General features: G+C 46.8%; 1 protein-coding gene across 1 annotated transcript in view; it reads right to left on the bottom strand.

Annotated features, from left to right (window-relative positions):
• Positions 1-20,812, bottom strand: part of CDK13 (cyclin dependent kinase 13) — a 92,671-nt gene that overhangs the window by 16,260 nt on the left and 55,599 nt on the right. The window contains exons 8-9 of the mRNA XM_038745694.1: positions 13,510-13,699; positions 9,180-9,236 (exon numbers count right to left, since the gene is read on the bottom strand). Coding sequence (XP_038601622.1) covers positions 9,180-9,236; positions 13,510-13,699 — 247 coding nt within the window. The remainder of the gene's footprint in view (positions 1-9,179; positions 9,237-13,509; positions 13,700-20,812) is intronic.

Genomic DNA, 20,812 nt, shown 5'->3' with positions numbered 1-20,812 from the left:
GTTACTAGCTTTCCCATTACGATATTTATTTAACAAATATGGGCAACAGTAATAAGAGGACATTCAGCATCTTTCCAGGAAGAAAATACACATGAACAAGAAAAAAAGGAACACCTTGGCGGACAATCGCTGATCAGATTGCATGCATTGTGGCTAACGTCTTGGGGCGCAGATCCACTTGGCTCCCAGGGGCCAGAGAGCCAGAATGGGCCATAAGCAAACTGGTAGAGCAGAAGAAATGGGACAATTCCTTCACGCTCAGGAAGGCTGTAGTCTTCAATCAATCGTATTTATTGAGCTCTTATGGTGGGCAGAGCACTGTATTAAGAGTTTGGGAGAGTACAGCACAATAGTATAACGGACAGGTTCCCAGCCCACAACAAGCTTAATGGCCAGATGTTATGGAAGGGGGGAAAAAACGGGCCACTTCCTGGTCTTTTTAGGAGCATCGTTTTTGAAAATGGGCATTTCTATTTTATGTACTTGATGTCCTTGCTGGCTGGTGTAGGTTTTCATTGCTAACTCGAGCACCGTGAGAAGGGTCACAAACCAAATGGTGGACTGTCTGGGAGATCTTGCAAGAGGCCAGACCAGAAGAAGGGCCATCCTTCTTGAGCATGGGCTCTGAGACAGGGTCAGATCGGGTGAGGCAGCATTGAATAGAGACAGGAGCTGGATGGGAAAAAACCTTAAGTGCTGCAAGGGACTGTGTACGTGGGTATGTGTGTGTCTGGACAGGCTCTCACTCCCAGGGGCATCATCTTGGGAAATTAAGGCCAGCTAGAGATAGAGATGGGCTCCACAGGGAGCTAACTGAGACTGGGGGAGGACCTGAAAGCCAACACGGCTAGGCTCTCTCCGCTAGTGTTCAGTTGCCGGAGCCCTGCTGCAAGGGATATGGGGACCCTCCAGAACAAAGGAAATATCAATAATCAGTGGCTGAGGCTGAGAATATATTTACCAACTCCTTTAAAAAAAAATATGGTATTTGTTAAGCACTTACTATGTTTTAGGCACTGTACTAAGCGCTGGGATAGATACAAGCTAATCAGGTTGCACAAAGCCCCTGCCTTGCATGGGGCTCACAGTCTTAATCCCCATTTTACAGACAAGGTAACTGAGGCACAGAAAAGTGAAGCAACTTGCCCATGGTCACAAAACAAACAAGTGAGGGTGTCGGGATTAGAAGCCAGGTCCTTCTGACTCAAGCCCATGCTCTATCCATTAGGCCAAGCTGCTTCTCTCCCAAGTGCTTAGCACAGTGCTCTGCACACAGGAAGTGCTCAAAAATACGACTGACTGATTGATGACGAGAAGAGGAGATGGAGGCCAAGTGGAGGTGTAAGATGGAAGGAGACCACAGAAGATGATAGATACATTTATATACATAAGTTTGGGTTGGACAGTTTGGCAGGGCTGCAAATGAGAAGGCATCAAAGTGCCACTTCAAATCGATCAGTAGTATTTGAGTACTTACCGCATGCAGAGCACTGTACTAAGCATTAGGGAGAGTACAATACAATAGAATTAGCAGACATGTTCCCTGCCCGTTACAAGCTTCCAGGAAGTCAAAGGTAGAACCTTAAAACGTCCTAGTTAACAAAACTGAGGCTTTTCGCCACCTTGGACCACAACTTCTTGGGGAACCCTGAGCTTCCCCCGGGGTGGGGGTGGGGGGAGGAGGGCTGAATGAGGCCCAGTGGACCTGATTCAGTTGTGGGGCCCCTGCAGGGTTACACTGCCTGATAAAAGGAAATCAGTGAGATAGGGTGGGGTAGGGCCACCAACTATGGCTGCCACTTTTTATCAGCCATGCTGGTTACATATTCCGTCACCCATGGGCTGTGGCTTGAGGAGGGGGGTTTTCTTAAGTTACTTTTATAAAGTGACAGTTGCTTCTCAGGATTGCCCCAGGATGCCAGTACTTAGGCTGTGAGACCCACGTGGGACAGGGGAGTACTTGAACCTACCCCAACACTTAGTACAGTGCTTGCTATATAGTAAGCACTTAATAGATACCATTATTATTATGAAAAATGTGCTTTCCCATTAGAATAAGAACCCACTGAAGCCTACATCCCCTTTCCTCACTCAGGGCTCAGGTCCACCCAGGGATCATGAAGAACAGGCATCCGTTCCACAGGCAAGAATCAGGGATGCAGTGTTTTTTTTTTTGGGGGGGTGGAGGGGTGGTTCTGCAATGAGTTTAATGGTGTTTTATAGGAAAAGACTGATGTATTCTCTTGCTTCTTCTCAGAGTGTATTGCTTAGGTGGGGCTGAATGTAGTGCATGACACTTGCCAGAATGGAGAGAAGGGACAAGTGAAATCATGAGGGGTGATTTTCTGAAAATGACTCCCAGAGTTGCAGAAGCACATAACTACCTGGACTGCATTTCAGGACGGCGACTAGATTTGAGAGGAATGATATAAGCCTGAAATTCGCTGCATCCTGTTAATTTAAAGGGTTTGAAACATCAAAGTCATAATTACTCAAATGAGGGCAGGGAATAAATCAGAAAATGGATATATAGTCCGCTGAGCTTCTCATGAGTGATGGCCTGTTTTGGGGTTCCTGAGGTGTGGGGCTTCTGTGGCCATATTTTCTCAGGCTGAATGAAACTCTATTGAGCCTAGCTCACTGTTCTTTGGAATTTTTTTTGGGGGGGAAAGGGTGGGGAGGAGGGCTTGGGAGCAGACATTCTTGTTCACACTTGTCCTTCCATCCTTGTTCAACCCTTTTTGATGTACTGTCACTCCTTGAAGAAACTCTTCCAACAGATTAGTAACACCATGAAAAGTCCTCACACCAGGTTTCCAGGGCCTACAGTATATACTTACTCTGCATTTTACTGTTTCTTAGAAACTCCCCAAGGGCTGACTGGCCCAGTGAAGTCCTGGGATATATAAAAGACGGAAGGAGCGGGTGTCCCTTGCATGCCGTGTCCCTGAAATTAATGTATTATTTATCGAGCGCTTATTGTGTGCAGGGCGCTTTACTTAGAGCTTGGCATAGTACCGTACAACAGAGTTGGCAGGCGCAGTGCCAGCCCACAGAGAGCTTACAGTCTACAGGAGGAGACAGGCAGACTGTGAAGTGGACTGGAGAGAGGGGAATCTTGAGATTCCAGGGTCAAGGTGTTTCAATGCCGACAGGGACAGGTTGGAGCAGTTGCAGGAAGAACTACTTTGAGGAATCGGCTGGGTTCTCACAGTAAGGCAGCTCTGGCCCATCACGTCACTTTGCTGTGGATGCCCATGGGCCATACGTGGGGCAGTGGTGTAGACCTCTAGTGTGGGGCAGGGAGGCCCAGCGTGGCTTAGTGCATACAGTGCCGGCCTTGGGAGTCAGAAGGCCCTGGGTTCTAATCCCGGCTCTGCCACTTGTCCGCTATGCGATCTTGGGCAAGGCACTGCACTATAGATGCAGCGTGGCTTAGTGGAAAGAGCACAGGCTTGGGATTCAGAGGTCATGGGTTCTAATCCCGGCTCCACTGCTTGTCAGCTGTGTGACCTTGGGCAAGTCACAACTTCTCTGTGCCTCAGTTACCACTTCTGTAAAATGGGGATTAATCAATCGTATTTATTGAGCGCTTACTGTGTGCAGAGCATTGTACTAAGCTCTTGGGAAGTACAAGTTGGCAACATATAGAGACAGTCCCTATCCAACAGTGGGCTCACAGTTTTTTAGACTCCCACGTGGGACAACCTGATTACCTTGTATCTACCCCAGTGCTTAGAACAGTGCTTGGCACATAAAAACACTTAAACACCAACATTATTATCATTATTACTTCACTTCTCCGGGCCTCGGTTACCACATCTGTAAAACGGGGATTAAAGCTGTGAGCCTTATGTGGGGCAGGGACTGTGTCGAATCTGATTATCTTGAATTTACCGTAGCATTTAGTACAGTGCCTGGCACATGGTAAGCACTTAAACACCACACTTCTTATTATTCCTAAATATAGAACACAAGCAGCCTTCTACCTGGACAGAATACAGTAAAACCTAACCAAATATGGGATTCTTGTCTGGTTTGCTTCGTCTTGGCTCACTTTACAGAACACTGGCACGCCCCAGGCTCCACCCTTCCCTTGGGGATAGGGATAGACTCTCTCCGAGAAGTAGCGTGGCTTAGTGGAAAAAGCACAGGTCTGGGAGTCAGAGGCCCTGGGTTCCAATCCTGACCCCACCACCTACCTTTTGTGCGTGACTTTGGACAAGTCGCTTCACTTCTCCGGGCCTCACTTAACTCATCTGTAAAATGGGGACTCAATACGCTTCCTCCCTCCCACTTTGACCGTAAGCCTCTTGGGGGACAGAGATTGTGTTCGACCTGACGATCTTGTATCTACCCCATCACTTAGTACAGTGCTTGGCACACAGTAAATGTTTATCAAATACCGTGATTATCGCCATTATTAGTAGTCGTATTAACGATGCCATAATCCGGGTTACACCCACCCAAATCTATGCAACCCCGGGCTCTAATCACTCTACGGACACAACCTATATAATCTAATGTCGGACCCCAGGGAAAAGCCCAATCCCTCTGATGAGAAGTAAAGAAATCCCTCCGCCCGGTCAGAGAAACCTCAGCAGGCAACTTGTGTCTGATTTCAAGGGAGGAAGAGACGGTTGACTCGTGGACAGGCAATCAGACAAATTGTTGATTTGGGGAGGCAATTTTACTGAAGGAATGAATGATGAGGGTGTTGGTGAATTGATTTCATCTCATTCAGAACAATCATGCTCCAAAGAGATCCTTGCTCAGCTTTGACTACCTGTCGCCCCATTGAAAGATGTCAGAACAGATGAAGTAGTGGTTGAGTTCCCTTCACTACCAGCTAAGATTTAAGGATCTAAGGAGTCATGCATATATTTTCAAGGCAGCAGATTCATTCATTCATTCGATCGTATTTATTGCGCGCTTACTGTGTGCAGAGCACTGTACTAAGCGCTTGGGAAGTACAAGCAGGCAACATATAGAGACGGTCCCTACCCAACAGTGGGCTCACAGTCTAGAAGGGGGAGACAGACAACAAAACAAAACATATTAACAAAATAAAATAAATAGAGTAAATATGTACAAGTCAAATAAATAGAGTAATAAATACATACAAACATATATACAGGTGCTGTGGGGAGGGGAAGGAGGTAAGGCGGGGGGATGGGGAGAGAGAGGAGGGGGAGGGGAAGGAGGAGGCTCAGTCTGGGAAGGCCTCCTGGAGGAAGTGAGCTCTCAGTAGGGCTTTGAAGGGAGGTAGAGAGCTAGCTTGGCGGATTTGTGGAGGGAGGGCATCCCAGGCCAGGGGGATGACGTGGGCTGGGGGTCGACGGCGGGATGGGCGAGAACGAGGCACCGTGAGGAGATTAGCGGCAGAGGAGCGGAGGGTGCGGGCTGGGCTGCAGAAGGAGAGAAGGGAGGTGAGGTAGGAGGGGGCGAGGTGATGGACAGCCTTGAAGCCGAGCGTGAGGAGTTTTTGCCTGATGCGTAGGTTGACTGGTAGCCACTGGAGATTTTTGAGGCGGGGAGTAACATGCCCAGAGCGTTTCTGCACAAAGACGATCCGGGCAGCAGCGTGAAGTATGGATTGAAGTGGGGAGAGGCAGGAGGATGGGAGATCGGAGAGGAGGCTGATGCAGTAATCCAGTCAGGATAGCATGAGAGATTGAACGAGCAGGGTAGTGTGTTCGGAAAGGGTTCACCAGTGAAAAGGTATTTTATGAAGAAGACTGACAAATTGGACAAATTCTGTACTTGATCATATCACCTCTCCTCATTTAATGTTGAAGCAGTTTAAAGTTTTCATGACTAACAGAGCGGAAACAATAGCTTTTTGTTTAGCGTTATAGGCTAGGGCCTGTAAAGATAATTTCATATTTTTCTAGGTGTTCAGAAACAGATCTCTGCTTATGACTTGTAAGTTCTCTGGAAAGAGTAACACGTTTACCGTCTGTTATACTGTACTCTCCCAAGCGATGAGTTCAGTGCTCGGCACACGGTAAGAGCTCAACAAATACAATGGATTCACGATGCAACTGCACTGCTATGAACATAACTTCGCTCTATCAGGAGATAGGCTTGCATCTTTTTGCGGTTTGCAACACCATGGTTTTTCTTTCTTGTGGTTTGAAAGGGCCAAACACTATTTTTCCACAGAATGGCCCCAATGCGAAACTAGCTCCACTACCCATTAGATCTCATCATCATCAAATTCTGTTCAAGGTCATTTTCCTTTCACATTAGTTTGGCAAAAACTAGTTCCCCCACAATACGGAACATGACTAACTGGGGAAGGACTAAACCCCTCCTCCTTTTGGTTTGTTTTTTGGAATTGGTTAAGCGCTTACTATGCATCAGGCAATGTACTATACGCTGAGGTAAATCAGGTTGGACACAGCGCATGTCCCCCATGGGGCTCACAGTCTTAATCTCCATTTTTCAGATAACAATAATAATAATGATTACAGTATTTGTTAAGCACTTACTATGTACCAAGCAGTACTCTAAGCGCTGGGGTAGACACAAGGTAATGAGATTGTCCCACGCGGGGCTCACAGTCTTATTTCCTATTTTACAGATGAGGTAACTGAGGCCCAGAGAAGTTAATTGGCTTGCCCAAGGTCATACAGCACACAAGTGGCAGAGTCAGGATTGGAACCCACGTCTTCTGACTCCCAAGCCTGTGCTCTTTCCAAGAGCCAAGCTCTTCTCTGTGAGATTCATGAGGCAGAGAAATGACTTGCCAAAGGTCACACAGCCGACCAGTGGCAGAATTGAGATTAGAACTCGGGTCCTCTGATTCCCAGGCCCGTGCTCTATCCACTAGGCCACGCTGCTTCTCTGCTACCGCCGTTTTTACCTAATCAATTTTGGCCGGCTACAGCAGTTTTCAGGAACATAATTCCTGCAGTCAGCTAGATTTCGACTGTACTCTTTCCACTTTATTTTCAGATGCAGAAAAGCCACCTCCCAGAGTGTGCCTGTCATACTGATTCCCGCGCATACTGTGCATGTCCTCTGATACCTAGGCCTGTGCTTTATCCACTAGGCCAGGCTGCCTGTCATATCAAAAAAGAATCAAGTCAGCTCATGGCTTTCACCAGGAGAAAATGAAAGAATGGGTATGCAAAAGCTTCCCCCAGATCCATCCTTCCATCCTTTTCCATCCTGCCCCAACCGAAGAGAGGGATTCCCACCCACATCCCCCTATCCCCCACATCTCCTACTGCTACTTGGAGTTGGGACCAGCTTGGTTTGCCAGAAGCCCCTGACTTTCCATGTCTACGTTCCAGGGTGACTCATATGCTGCTTTACACACAGAATGTGCTCAATGAACACCCTAAATGAAAGCAAACTCACTGGGTGGCACCAACCTGAATCCCTGCATTCCAGGGTGCTTGGGGTGGGGAATGACGGGGGGGAAGCGAGGAAACAAGACCACTCCCTCCTGTTCTGGGAACACCCCACACCCTCGTTACGGGCAGGGTACCCGTCTGCTAATTCTGTTGCACTGCACTCTCCTCAGCGCTTGATACAGTGCTCTGCTCTGCACGTAGTGAGCACTCAATACACACGATTGATTGATTGATTGATGTACGAAGGAAGAGGAGGGGTGGATAGGTGAGGTGGCTACAGGAAATCCCAGAACTCCCAGATGAGAGTTTGGGTTTCTTGGATGAATTAATCCAGGGTGGATGGACCCACCACTCCCCATCCCTTCCCCCCGAACACCCCAACCTCAACTCTCTTTCCCCTCAACACTCCAGGTCTACACACCCCTTGCAACGTACTTAAATTTAACATTCTTGCTGGGGAAGGAGGTGGGGCATTACTATGCAGGGAGAGAAGTAAAACAAAACAAACAAAAAAAAGGCAGCCTGGCCTAGTGGATAAAGCACAGGCCTAGGAATCAGAGGACCTGGGTTCTAATTCCAGTTCTGCCACCTGCTTGCTGGGTGACCTTGAGCAAATCATTCAACTTCCTCCACTATAAATTGAGGATTCAATACTTAGACTGCGAGTCCCTTATGAGTCAAGGACTGTGTCTGACCTGATTACCTTGCATCTACCCCAGTGCTTAGAACAGTGCTTGACACAAAGTGCTTAACAGACACTATAACAAAAACCCACTCAAAACATCCCAAAGTTACAGAATCAAGAAAACGGAACTACAAAGTATGATGCAGACCTTGGTTAGGAAAAACTCAGAGAGAATCTGAAAACACAAACCATTTCCCAAACAACCATGCAGTTCTTCCTTACCAATTTTGCTCTTAAGGAATCACTTACCTACATAGGTACTTTACTCCTAGCAACCTGTAAATTGTTTTTGGGTTTCCTCCACTAGATGGTAAATTCCCTGAGGGCACCCATCTTGTCTAACAGCTCTACTGTACCCTCCCAAGTGCTTAGTACAGTGCCCTGCATACAGGACGCACACAGTATATTTATTAAGCACTTACTACGTGCCAGGCACAATAAGAAGAAGCAGGGGGTAAATCGCTTTACTTCTCTGTGCCTCAGTTCCCTCATCTGTAAAATGGGGATTGTGTAATTCTTCTCCTTCCCCTCTAGACTGTGAGCCTCGTGGGGGACAGGGACTGTGTCCGACCTGACTTCATTCTTATTACTTTATTATGGAGTTTTGTAAATACCTGGTTGGGCGAGTGTGCAGAGTCCTCATTTTATGCACCAACAACCAAGAACTAAACATTAAGCTATCTTAATGAAATTTTAAGCTTACGAATCTAAACATTCAATTTGAAAAAGACCAAAATTCGTATTAAAATTCTGGACTGAACACATGCATTGCAGAAGCTATTACTAATAGCAGCATCGATGTTTCCCAGATTCTTAAATACTCACATTTATGTGTTTTAAATATCTCCTCGAAGGCGTGCTTACAAGTTGACGGACCTCATTTTGTGCTTCTGCAACTTTTGAAAGCTGATACGTGAGATGCGCTAATAAAGCTTTTCAATTTTGATGTTTGTAGTGTTCAAGAAACCCAGGCGTGCTAAATAGGTGTTTCAACAGTGCACAACTATCTTTATTACTTCAAGGAAATCATCAATATGCTGAACTTACTGCAACTTCAAATGTTTTCCCGTAACTGCTCCCCACATTAGAAGCCAAATTTTGTAATCAACGTTTCTTCAAAAGAGTCTTACCTTTCCTCGGAGCTATATAGGCGAGCAAGTCCAAAATCTGCAAGCTTTATCTGCCCTCTAGTGGAAAGAATAACAAAGGAATAAGCAAACCTTGGTAAAAGTGTTTTAAGAACTAGACAACGCAGAAGGCACTCAGTGTAAAAAACCAACAAACTTTTTCTTGTGACTACAAGTGATGCACAAACCACTTTAAAAGTCAATCCCCTGAAAGGTTAACTGAACTAATCATCAACTACCAATTATTTCTCCTCTTCTACTAAATACAAAAGGAACCAGATATCATTAAGAAATTCTTTGAGTCTGTGAACCCACAAACTCCTTCAAGGCACATAAAAAACGTCCATTACAGAATGGATAGTAATAAATGTTAGCCGACACCGATAATGATCCTACAGGCTTCAAAAGCTGATAGCAATCAAAGTCATCTATCCATAGCTTGGTAACCCTGTAGACAACTCTGTTCATCTAGCTAAGAATTTCTACAAACTCCGTTTGAGGACAATTTTGGGTTGTCCTTTCAGCTCCCAGAAGATGCATGTGACGTGTGCATCCAACTGCACTGTGCACACACAATGAGTGGCCTTTGTTGTGCTGTCTCTTTGTTGAGCTTGCCAATCCTGTATGGTCCGATGACTTTCTTCCAAGAAAACAAAGGGTCCGGCTGCAAAGTTACACCCCAGGTTTTTATCTCCTTAACTTGCAATGACTAGTGACCTACGGATATTTTTTTTAAACATGGGAGGGAAGAGGACAGATGGGAGGAAAACCTGCTGGTCTCACCTCCACAACATCGCCAAGATCCGCCCTTTCCTTCATCCAAACTGCAACCTTGCTGGTTCAATCTCTCATCCTATCCCGACTGGATTACTGCATCAGCCTCCTCTCTGATTTCCCATCCCCTTGTCTCTCCCCTCTTCAGTCTATACTTTACTCTGCTGCCCGGATTATCTCTGTACAGAACCGCTCTGGGCATGTCACTCCCCCCCTCAAAAATCTCCAGTGGTTACCTGTCAACCTACGAATCAAGCAAAAACTCCTCACTCTCGGCTTCAAGGCTCTCTCCATCACCTCGCCCCCTTGTATCTCACCTCCCTTCTCTCCTTCTCCAGCCCAGCCCGCACCCTCCACTCCTCTGCCGCTAACCTCCTCACTGTACCTCGTTCTCTCCTGTCCCGCCGTCGACCCCCGGCCCACATCCTTCCCCTGGCCTGGAATGCCCTCCCTCTGCCCATCCGCCAAGCTAGCTCTCTTCCTCCCTTCAAAGCCCTACTGAGAGCTCACCTCCTCCAGGAAGCCTTCCCAGACTGAGCCCCCATTTCCTCTCCTACTCCCCATCCCCCCTGCCCTACCTCCTTCCCCTCCACACAGCACTTGTATATATTTGTACAGATTACTCTATTTATTTTACTTATACATATTTACTATTTTATTTATTTTGTTAATGATGTGCATATAACTATAATTCTGTTTGTTCTGACGATTTTGACACCTATCTACATGTTTTGTTTTATTGTCTGTCTCCCCTCTAGACTATGAGCCCGTTGTTGGGTAGGGACCGTCTCTACCTGTTACCGACTTGTACTTTCCAAGTGCTTAGTCCACTGCTCTGCACACAGTAAGTGCTCAATACGACAATGAATGAATGAATGAATCTAATCATGCACATGATGATCAAAATGTATAAAGAAGGTGTTTTACTCTTTCTCAAAGCAATTGCATTCTTGAGCCCTGCAATCAAGGAAAACTTCTGCTAGAGTAAGCGTGGCTTGGCTACAGACTATAAGCTCCCCTCTAGACTGCAAGCTTCTTCCGGGTTCATCATCAATCGTATTTATTGAGCGCTTACTGTGTGCAGAGCACTGTACTAAGCGCTTCTGGGTTGTGTCGCTTCTGGGCTCAGAAGCATCCCCTCTGCCACAGTAGCTATTTGACCAGCAGTAAGCTCACAGTGGGCAGGGAATGTTATACTGTACTCTCCCGAGCGCTTAGAACAGTGCTCTGCACATAATAAGTGCTCAATAAATATGACTGACTGACTGACTGATCCCGGCTCAGTTGGCCCATCCTAGGCCGGCTCCAGACTAGCTTGGCTGGTGGTGGCAGTTGTGGTGGTGGCAGAGAAGCAGCTTGGCTCAGTGGAAAGAGCATGGGCTTTGGAGTCAGAGGTCATGGGTTCGAATTGCGGCTCTGCCACGTCTGCTGTGTGACCTTGGGCAAGCCACTTAACTTCTCTGAGCCTCAGTTACCTCATCTGTAAAATGGAGATTAAGACTGTGAGCCCCACGTGGGACAACCTGATCACCTTGTATCCCCCCTAGCGCTTACAACAGTGCTTTGCACATAGTAAGCGCTTAACAAATGCCATCATTATTATTGTGGCAGAGATGGCAGAGAGGGTGGGGCAGCAGAGGTAGGCACCCTCTTCCCTTACTCTCCCTCTCCTCCTCTTCCCTCACCCCCCAGACCTCCAATGAAAACATCACAGCCCTACTTTCGCTAGCCCATGGAGTCGCCATGCATCTGCAAATCCACTGGGCATCTCCAAAGTTAACCTGCCTGGAATCCATTTGAGACATCTGATAGGTTTACCTGGTTTTCAGCTACCTAAATAAGATACAAAGAATTTATCAGCTGGAAATCTAATAGGAATGGTCTCAGCATTTGAGAAGAGCTTTCCAGTTCTGGCTATTCCATCATGGCAAGCAATACACAGACTTGCTCAGCTTGATAGGACGGGAATCAGGAAGTGTCCATCTATCTACCGACATCTTTACCAAAGTGACGCCAACACACATTTTTCAGAGACCACCCGAGTCTCGCTGAAGACTTCTAGGGACCCTCTTCTAAATATGCTGCAAGTTGGATCGCAACCGGACTGCGCCCAATCCCTTCAGCAAGCTACCTTAACCGTGCCAAGTTAGCTGCCAATGTGTTCCTTTTGAAGACGGGAGAACTGTATTCCAGGCACCCACTTGAAACACCTGAGAAATGGCTCTGCTAGATTACAGTTCTTTCACTGTCTCCATTTTTAAGAGACCGTTCACTTACTGTCCTCACTTATCTATGTGTCCACTACACATACCTTCTCAATTCACGGCTTTTACACCATCAGTACTACGCAAATATTTGGCAAATAAATTCTGGAGACCTCTCATTTCCCTGAATCATTACAGTTTTCAAAAATCTCTGCCGAGTTTATGGTCTTAAAATGGTATCGCTGCAGAACCTTATTCTGATCCCGGTGTTCGTTCCCCTGGGACCATCTCACCAGCTTTCTAAGCTGGACTGGCAAGCTCGTTTAGCCCTCATCTCTGCCAAGACCTGAGAATTTCCCTTGAGGCCTGAAGAGATGCAAGATGGTGGCTTCCTGACATACAAGCTCTGGGAACTCCATCTCCTTCAGTATCTCCTCTTCCCATGTTAAATCTCTGCCTCCTTTTCCCTCCTGTGCTTAAGATGATAAGATGGCTCCTCTGATTCTGATGCTTGCCTTCAGAAAAAAATGTAAAATCTATTCAGTAAGAGTCCCAAGAGGAAGGGCTCGCATTTCCAAGATAAATTATTCCCTGAATGCTCTTCTCTCAACTGGGGGGGGGGGGGGGGGGGAGGTTTAAGAGCAGGTCCTCCCCACCTCCCACCACCCCGCAACAGATTGCGCTCTGGGGCGCTGTGACAAAGGAGAGGAAGGATGAGTGAGTGCCCTTCTTAGGTACATTACGGGGCTGATGATGCAATATTACTGATGAATAAATACGGCTGATTGACACTAATGTCAGGGCAGAGCAGCTAGGCTGAGAATGCACGCGTCATTTCCAGGGCACTTCTGAGCTCCGTTACTAAAAACGGCACCCAACGAGCCTTATCGGCCCTGAGGAGTGGGTAACTCTAAAGGTATCTGCCCCAGGCAGACCGTTCAGGGGAGTGTCTGAGGGGGCTGACACCCCAGAAAGGCTCCCCACAAACTAGAGAAGGGGTCCAGAGGCAGTCTGGATACCCACAGGGCACCTGTGCGCAGCTGCCCCAGGACTTGGATGCTCTTGTCCAGCATATCTTTGTTCTTTGGAGAGAGAAATGAATTCACACAACCCGGGAGCACCTCTCTCCCCTGCGACTCCTTTCATATATCTTCAGAAAGCAACCTAGACAACTTATTTGCATGTGTACTATCTTCAGTTGCAGAGACTTTACCTCCAATGTTGACTAGAAAGAGTCCGAGAGTTCGTGGTAATTCAGCAGTACAATCCAAAGGTCGGCGGGGGGAGGTAGTGAGAATCTGACCAATTTTAAAGTTTCGTCACACTAAACTTAAACATCAAGTTAATGTTCGTACCTGTTGTTTAGTAGGATATTTGAACACTTAATATCTCTATGCAAAAAGTTCTTCTTGTGGCAGTAATCCAAGCCCTCCATCAGCTGTCTCATGAATGACTTTATATGGTTTTCATTAAAGTGAACCAAGCCCGATTCTAGCAATCCCATCAGGTCATGGTCCATATATTCAAACACCAGATAGAATGCACCTACAAAAGGAAGAGAATAAACCATTATTTTAACATTAGTTTACCTTGATCTAAACTTCAGCCCGCACGATTTCAATCTGGGTGGTTTTCACTTGACTTGCTGGACATAGCTTCTCAGATCGTAAGCCCCTGACCTTGTGTATGCTCTCCTGGCTCAGTACAGTGCTCTGCACCCAGTAAGCATTTCATAAGTACTGTTACTACAGCTGCATTAAAAGGTCACAAAATCAGAACTTCGCTTGACTACACACGGCCTTACAATGGTATGCCTGGTGACACCCAACTTCATTTGGTTAGTTTGACTTTTGGGTTGGGGTTCAGGACCATTTCAGAAGGAATCATCTACAAAAAATGCCTGACAGGGTCTGCTTTTCAAACGGGTTTAAGGGTAAACCCAAATAACAGCAAATCTGCCCAATGGAGCCACGAGAGATCACTCTCCTCTTTATTCAGAGTAATTCAACATTCTGGTTCTTCACTTTTTCCCTCATTCTCTACGAATAAAGAGCTGCCCAAGTTATTGAAAATAACAACTGGGAGACGGGGAAAGCCGGTTTCAGGTTTCTTCTTCCCCTCAGGCTTTAAGCACTTTTGAGGGGGGCCAAGTGGATTGCACCCAGCAGCCTTTGGGAAACCCGGTATTTGCTCAAAACCTAACAGGAGGCTCCCCTTCCCGCCAAGACGCCACCGGCAGTCGAAGAGGCTGGCATATCAACTGCCTTGGATCACTAAATGGCTACTGCCTAAAACCAGAAGCTAGTGACGACTGCCCAAGTTAGCCCCCAAAATACAGTACACTCAATTTTCACTATTCGACGTGACAACAAAGTAGTCAGCATCTGTTGGTGGGAAGCAAACGGACACTACATACGGCTTCCACCAAAAATACTAATGAATGAGACAGTAATCCCTGAGAGAAATGAACACACCTGGGCGAGTAATATCGGAGAACTCCGACTTGCCCTCTCACTCCTTAAACACATCCTAGGTCCTGCCTAAGCTTGAGAGGACAATTCTGGCCTGCGCATCAATGAGAAGGAAATGAGAAGCAGCAGGGCCTAGTGGATAGAGCATGGGCTCGGGAGTCAGGAGGACCTGGGTTCTAATCCCACTCTGCCACATGCCTGCTGTGTGACCTTGGGTAAGTCAGTTAACTTCTCTGTGCCTCAGTTACCTCATCTGTAAAATGGGGATTACGAATGTGAGCCCTATGTGGGACAGGGACTATGTCCAACCTGATTAGCCTGGATCTACTGCGGCGCTCCATACAGCGCCTGGCACATAGTAAGCACTTAACAAATACCATAAAAAAGTCCCGTACAGCAAACCCCCCTCAGAGTCTCTCTGGATTGAAAACATACCCTCCCTGATCCAGACATTACCAGACTCCAAGGGAGGAGTGTTAGCTGCTTTCACTTGGGCAGGCTTGGTATTTTGATGGGCTCTGGAAGAAATTTTTTTCTTCCTCTCCCAAAACTAACATGAAATATCTACAGAAAAGGGTATACCTATCATAGGAAAATCACAATAGCTTTGCGTGCCAGGAGGAATGGACTTGACTTAATGTGGCAAAAGACATTCTTAAACCACCCTTTCTGGAGAACTGGGACTGAAGCTTTATAAATATATACGTTACTGTATGTATAATGTGTACATGTATAAATTGTGGTCATCATTCATCATAAATTGAGAAGCAGCGTAGCTTACTGGAAAGGGCAAAAGCCTGGGAGTCAGATGGGCTGCGCCACATCTGCCATGTGACCTTTGGCAAGTCAGTTAACTTCTCTGTGCCTCAGTTACCTAATCTGTTAAAAAGGGGATTAAGATTGTGAAGCCCCATAGGGGACACAGTCTGTGTTCAACCCAGCGCTTTGTACAATGCCTGTCAAATAGTTAGTACTTAAATACCACTTTAAAAAAAATCAATCTTCTAATTTTTAACGTTGTCACCAAGGGAGTACAGGAGCCCACGATGAATGGAATCTGGTGCCAACCCTTCACACTACAATGAAGGCTGATAAAGCCGTGACGGTGACTACCCTACGGCTAAGAGCCCTGGGTCTCGTACAGAAAGTGTATTGGGCTCCGAACCCTTTCACCGCTGCTCCCAAGGACTACACATAATATCACAGGGGGCAAAATGGGACCACCAAAAATGAGATGCTGGAGCAGCCAGCTCCTCAGCGCCGAGCAATGTGCTCACGCCCCCGTAGCTTCGTTGGGCAGGGTAGGTTAAGAGAAGAGACGGCAGGCAGCAAGATCCCCAAAACTGCTATGGCTTGGTGAAGACATGGCATGCACGAGCAGGGAGGGCAGAGCAAACCTTTTCACGAAAGAATGAAAAATGATGACAAATGATGTGGCACAGCAGTGGCCTGTTAGCAATAAACTGCAAGCATATAAACATGTACAATAAACCTGTAGCCTTATTAAAAGCACATCTCCTCCAAGAGGCCTTCCTCAACTATGCCTTCATTTTCCTCTTCTCCCTATCCCTTCTGCTCCACCCTTGCACCTGTATCCTTAATTCACCCCTCTCTCATCACCATAGCACTTAAGACCATATCTGTAATTTTATTTATTTCTATTAATGTCTGTCTCCCCCTCTAGACTGTAAGATCATTGTGGGCAAGATACATGAATATGAAGTTGGTTATAGAGAAGCAGCATGGCATAGTGAATAAAGCTTGAGCCTGGGAGTCAGAAGGTCATGGGTTCTAATCCCAGCGCCGCCATTTGTCTGCTGTGTGACTTTGGGCATGTCTCTGGGCCTCAGTTTCCTCCACTGAAACTGTGAGCCTCATGTGGAACAGGGACCGTGTCCAACCTGATTTGCTTGCATCCAGCCTAGCGTTGAGTACAGTGCCTGGCATATAGTAAATGCTTAACAAATACCATAATTATTTTTATACTGTACCTCTCCCAAGCGCTTAGTACAGTGCTCTGCACACAGTAAGTGCTCAATAAATACCACTGGCTGATTGATGTGTGAACTCCCAAATGTGTTGTTGGAAAGACTGGACTTCCAAGAAGTACATCTGAAAATAGCCACCAGGTGCAAGTGGCAAATGTGTTGTGGGGCAAACATTTTAGCTACTAGCCCCTACAACTCCCAGATGTCTTTGCAGCTACTTCGCGTGCATAATTAGGGTCTCACACTCAGATGTGACAACTTTAAACAAAGTACAGCCACCTCCCCCTCCGCAAACGCTCAGCTGCACCTTTGGAGGAAGGGTCCTACACAGCAATACACACATGTGCTTTTGTGAATGAACTTCCATGCGGCTCACTCTGAATACTAACCCTGCTGGTACACAGAGGGTTGAGGGCCCCAATCATGGGAGGATAATAACAACAATAAGCTTAGCATATGCTAAGCACTCTACCAAGTACTGGAGTAGACACAGCGTAAATAGATTGGACAATCTTTCCCACATGTGGCTGACGGCCTAAGGAGGAGGGAGAACAGACATCTTATCCCCACTTTTTAAGATAAGGAAACTGAGGCAACTCAACAGGCAAATGGCAGAGCCAAGATCAGAATCCAGGTCTCTTGGCTTCCCAGGCCTGTGTTGTTTCCACTGGGTCACGCTGATTTCCCAAACAGAACAAAAAGTTCTATCGTATGTCTGTAATGCCTTCGATATATGAGGTAGCAATGGAGGAGAGATGAGTTCCTGAGGAATGACTGGGGTTTTGTAGTTAGGAAATATTGTCCTTGACCAGCAGTAAATCTCAGACTGTGTTATTTCAACTTTTTTATTCCCTCTATAACTGGCTCAGGATTTCAGGATAGTTGACTCCCAAAATTGCTTCACTCACTTTTCCAACACTCACTATTCCAACCCCCTATCTCACTATATAAATTTGGTATCACTATCTTTTTCCTTTCCACTTTGTTTTACAAATGAGAACCCGTGAGGTAACACTCCCTTCTTCACCTTCAACTTGCCACTTAATGCTGGACTGCCATATAAACCTGCCTTGCTCGTTTTTGTATAATGTTGTTAATAATAGGGAACAGGAATACCTTGAATTGCCATGAGACCTTTCTTCAGGGGAGCTCGGACACTTCTCCTCTTACTTTGTTTACTGCCACAACATCGCTCTGAGGCAGGTAATATTGAAAGACAGAGGTTAAGTGATTTGCCAAATCCATTGCTCATCATACTAGACTATTTTGGATTCTATTAACAAATGCTGATCACCAGCACTTGGCAAAGAGAGCAGATTAAATAAGGAAAACGATAAAAGTTTTAAAATCACAAGTTCAGGTGAAAAACTCACTTGAACCAGAAACCAACCCGTGACTACAAAGGCCGAGAAATGGGTGAGCCATGGGCGGATCCCGGGTCACCTTAGACACTGTTATCATGGAACGGGAGGAAGGGGCAAATGAAACTACCCCAAACTCACACGGGAGACTATCCACTCTTGTACACATGCAGGGTTTTTCCAAAGCAAGGTCAGGAAGCAGCTGTGGCCTAGTGGCCGGGGAGTTGGAAGGACCTGGGTTCTAATCCCGGCTCTGCCACTCGTCTGCAGTGTGACCTCGGGCAAGTCACTTCACTTCTCTGGGCCTCAGTTCCCTCATCTGGAAAATGGGGGTTGAGACTGTGAGACCTATGTGGGACAGGGATAGTGTCCAACCTGATGATCTCGTATCTGCCCCAGTGCTTAGAACAGTGCCTGGCATACAGTAAGCCAAATATCTTGTATGATACTTGACAAATATTATAAACAAAGGAATCCCTAGGGATTTACCAAGGCTCAGGCACTAGTTCGGAAAAACGGGGTCCTCCAGGAAAGGAGGGCAAAGACCCACTTCAAGGACAAAGGCTTTGAGGAGCTGTATTCCGGAATAAACCTTCGCGTACCTCAGCAACATCTGTACCATTCAAGTCATCAGATTATTGGGCTGCATTTACAGAACATCAATTATTTATTTTTAGCTTAGACTTAACGTGTGGGCTGTAGCCCCTTGGGTTTCTCGGGGGACGGATGGACGAAAACCCCTCAAATGAGGTGAAACCACGGATACCATCTGCGGAAAATTGCAGCGGCACTTAGAGCACTGAAAGGTTGATCCCGCAAATTGTGGCCACGTGGACTTTTGACGGGGTGGGGAGTGGCCGGCCAATCAGTGGGGCGGCGGGTCCGGCGACCAGCAGAACTGAGGAAGACTGGGGGGCTGGGGCGGGATCAGGGCCTGCCACCACCACCACGGGAGTGTGAGTAGTCAATCAAGTACCACAATAATAATCAATATATCAACCAATCAATGGCATTTATTGAGTGAGTGTGCAGAGCAACACTTGAGGGAGTACCTGGGGTGATTTGGTAGACACAATCCCTGCCCTCGAAGACTACCAATAGGCAAAATCTAGAAGCATGACCGAGTAGAAAGAGCACGGGCTTGGGAGTCAGACGACCTGGGTTCTAATCCTAGCTCTGCCATTTGTCTGCTGTGCGATGGGGCAAGTCACTTCACTTCTCTGTGCCCAAGTTTCCTCAGCTGTAAAATGGGGATTCAATACTTGCGCTCCTTCCTGCTTAGACTGTGAGCCCCACTGGGGGACAGGGACTGTGTCTAAATTGATTAACTTGCAACTAGCCCAGCACTTAGAATAGTGCTTGACACACAGTAAATCCTTAACAAATATCATGACAAACTGCAACCAAAAAAACCCAAACTGGTGACTGCCAAAGGACCGTCTCCCTTTTTGTCTAGCATAGTTTTCTCCTTTACATCATCCATGTGGTCCGTTCCTCAATATGGGAGATGAGTTGCTGAAGAACTGCACTTTACGGAAAACAACTCATGCGACAGTAGTCAGTTCTCGACTACGCTGCGTGCATGAACTTAATAGTTCTTTCCGATATTGCAGCGCGTCATAACCAGATAGACATGCATTGAGGGAAGAATGTTTCCGATTCCCAGTTGTCTGTGCAAAATTCATTCTAGCAGAACTGACCGTACCTAAGACAGGAACCAGGCCTGATGATAATGGCATTTGTGGAGCGCTTACTATGTGCTGAGAACTGTACTAAGCCCTGGGGTAGATACAAGACAATCAGGTGAGAGACAATCCCTGCCCCACATGAGGCTCACAGTCTCAGTAAGCTCATTACAGGCAGAGAACGTGGCAGCTAATTCTGGTGTACGGCACTCTCTCCCAAGTGCTTAGTAATAATAATAGTAATAATAATAATGGTATTTGTTAAGCGCTTACTATGTGCAAGGCACTGTTCTAAGCGCTGGGGGGATACAAGGTGATCAGGTTGTCCCACGTGGGGCTGACAGTCTTAATCCCCATTTTACAGATGAGGGAACTGAGGCACAGAGAAGTTAAGAGACTTGCCCAGAGTCACACAGAGGACAATTGGTGGAGCTGGGATTTGAACCCCTGACCTCAGACTCCAAAGCCCAGGATCTTTCCACTGAGCCATGCTGCTTCTCTTAGTACAGTGCTCTGCACATAGTAGGCCCTGAATGAATACCATTGATCGGGGGGAGTGAGAACGGGTACTGAATCCCCATTTTCAGATGAGGAAACAGAGGCATATAGAAGTGAGGTGACTTGCCCAAGGCCAAACACAGGCCAGTGGCAGAGTGAGGATTAGAACCCATGTCCTGACTCTCAGCCCCCTGCTCCTTCCACTAGACATTGCTGCCTTTCTGATCTGTTTAAACAAATCCAAATTAGCCTCATATATACTAACGTGTTTAACAGGTGCTACTGAACTCCTTGTCTTCCCTCCCAAATCCTGCCCTCTCCCTGACTTTCCCATCTCTGTTGACGGCACTACCATCCTTCCCGTCTCACAAGCCCGCAACCTTGGTGTCATCCTCGACTCTGCTCTCTCATTCACCCCTCACATCCAAGCCGTCACCAAAACCTGCCGGTCTCAGCTCCGCAACATTGCCAAGATCCGCCCTTTCCTCTCCATCCATACCGCTACCCTGCTCGTTCAAGCTCTCATCCTATCCCGTCTGGACTACTGCGTCAGCCTTCTCTCTGATCTCCCATCCTCGTGTCTCTCCCTACTTCAAACCATACTTCATGCTGCTGCCCAGATTGTCTTTGTCCAAAAATGCTCTGGGCATGTTAC

This window comes from Tachyglossus aculeatus, chromosome 4 (assembly GCF_015852505.1).
Source record: "Tachyglossus aculeatus isolate mTacAcu1 chromosome 4, mTacAcu1.pri, whole genome shotgun sequence".
NCBI lineage: Eukaryota > Metazoa > Chordata > Mammalia > Monotremata > Tachyglossidae > Tachyglossus > Tachyglossus aculeatus.
This window is presented reverse-complemented; position numbering and strand designations above follow the sequence as displayed.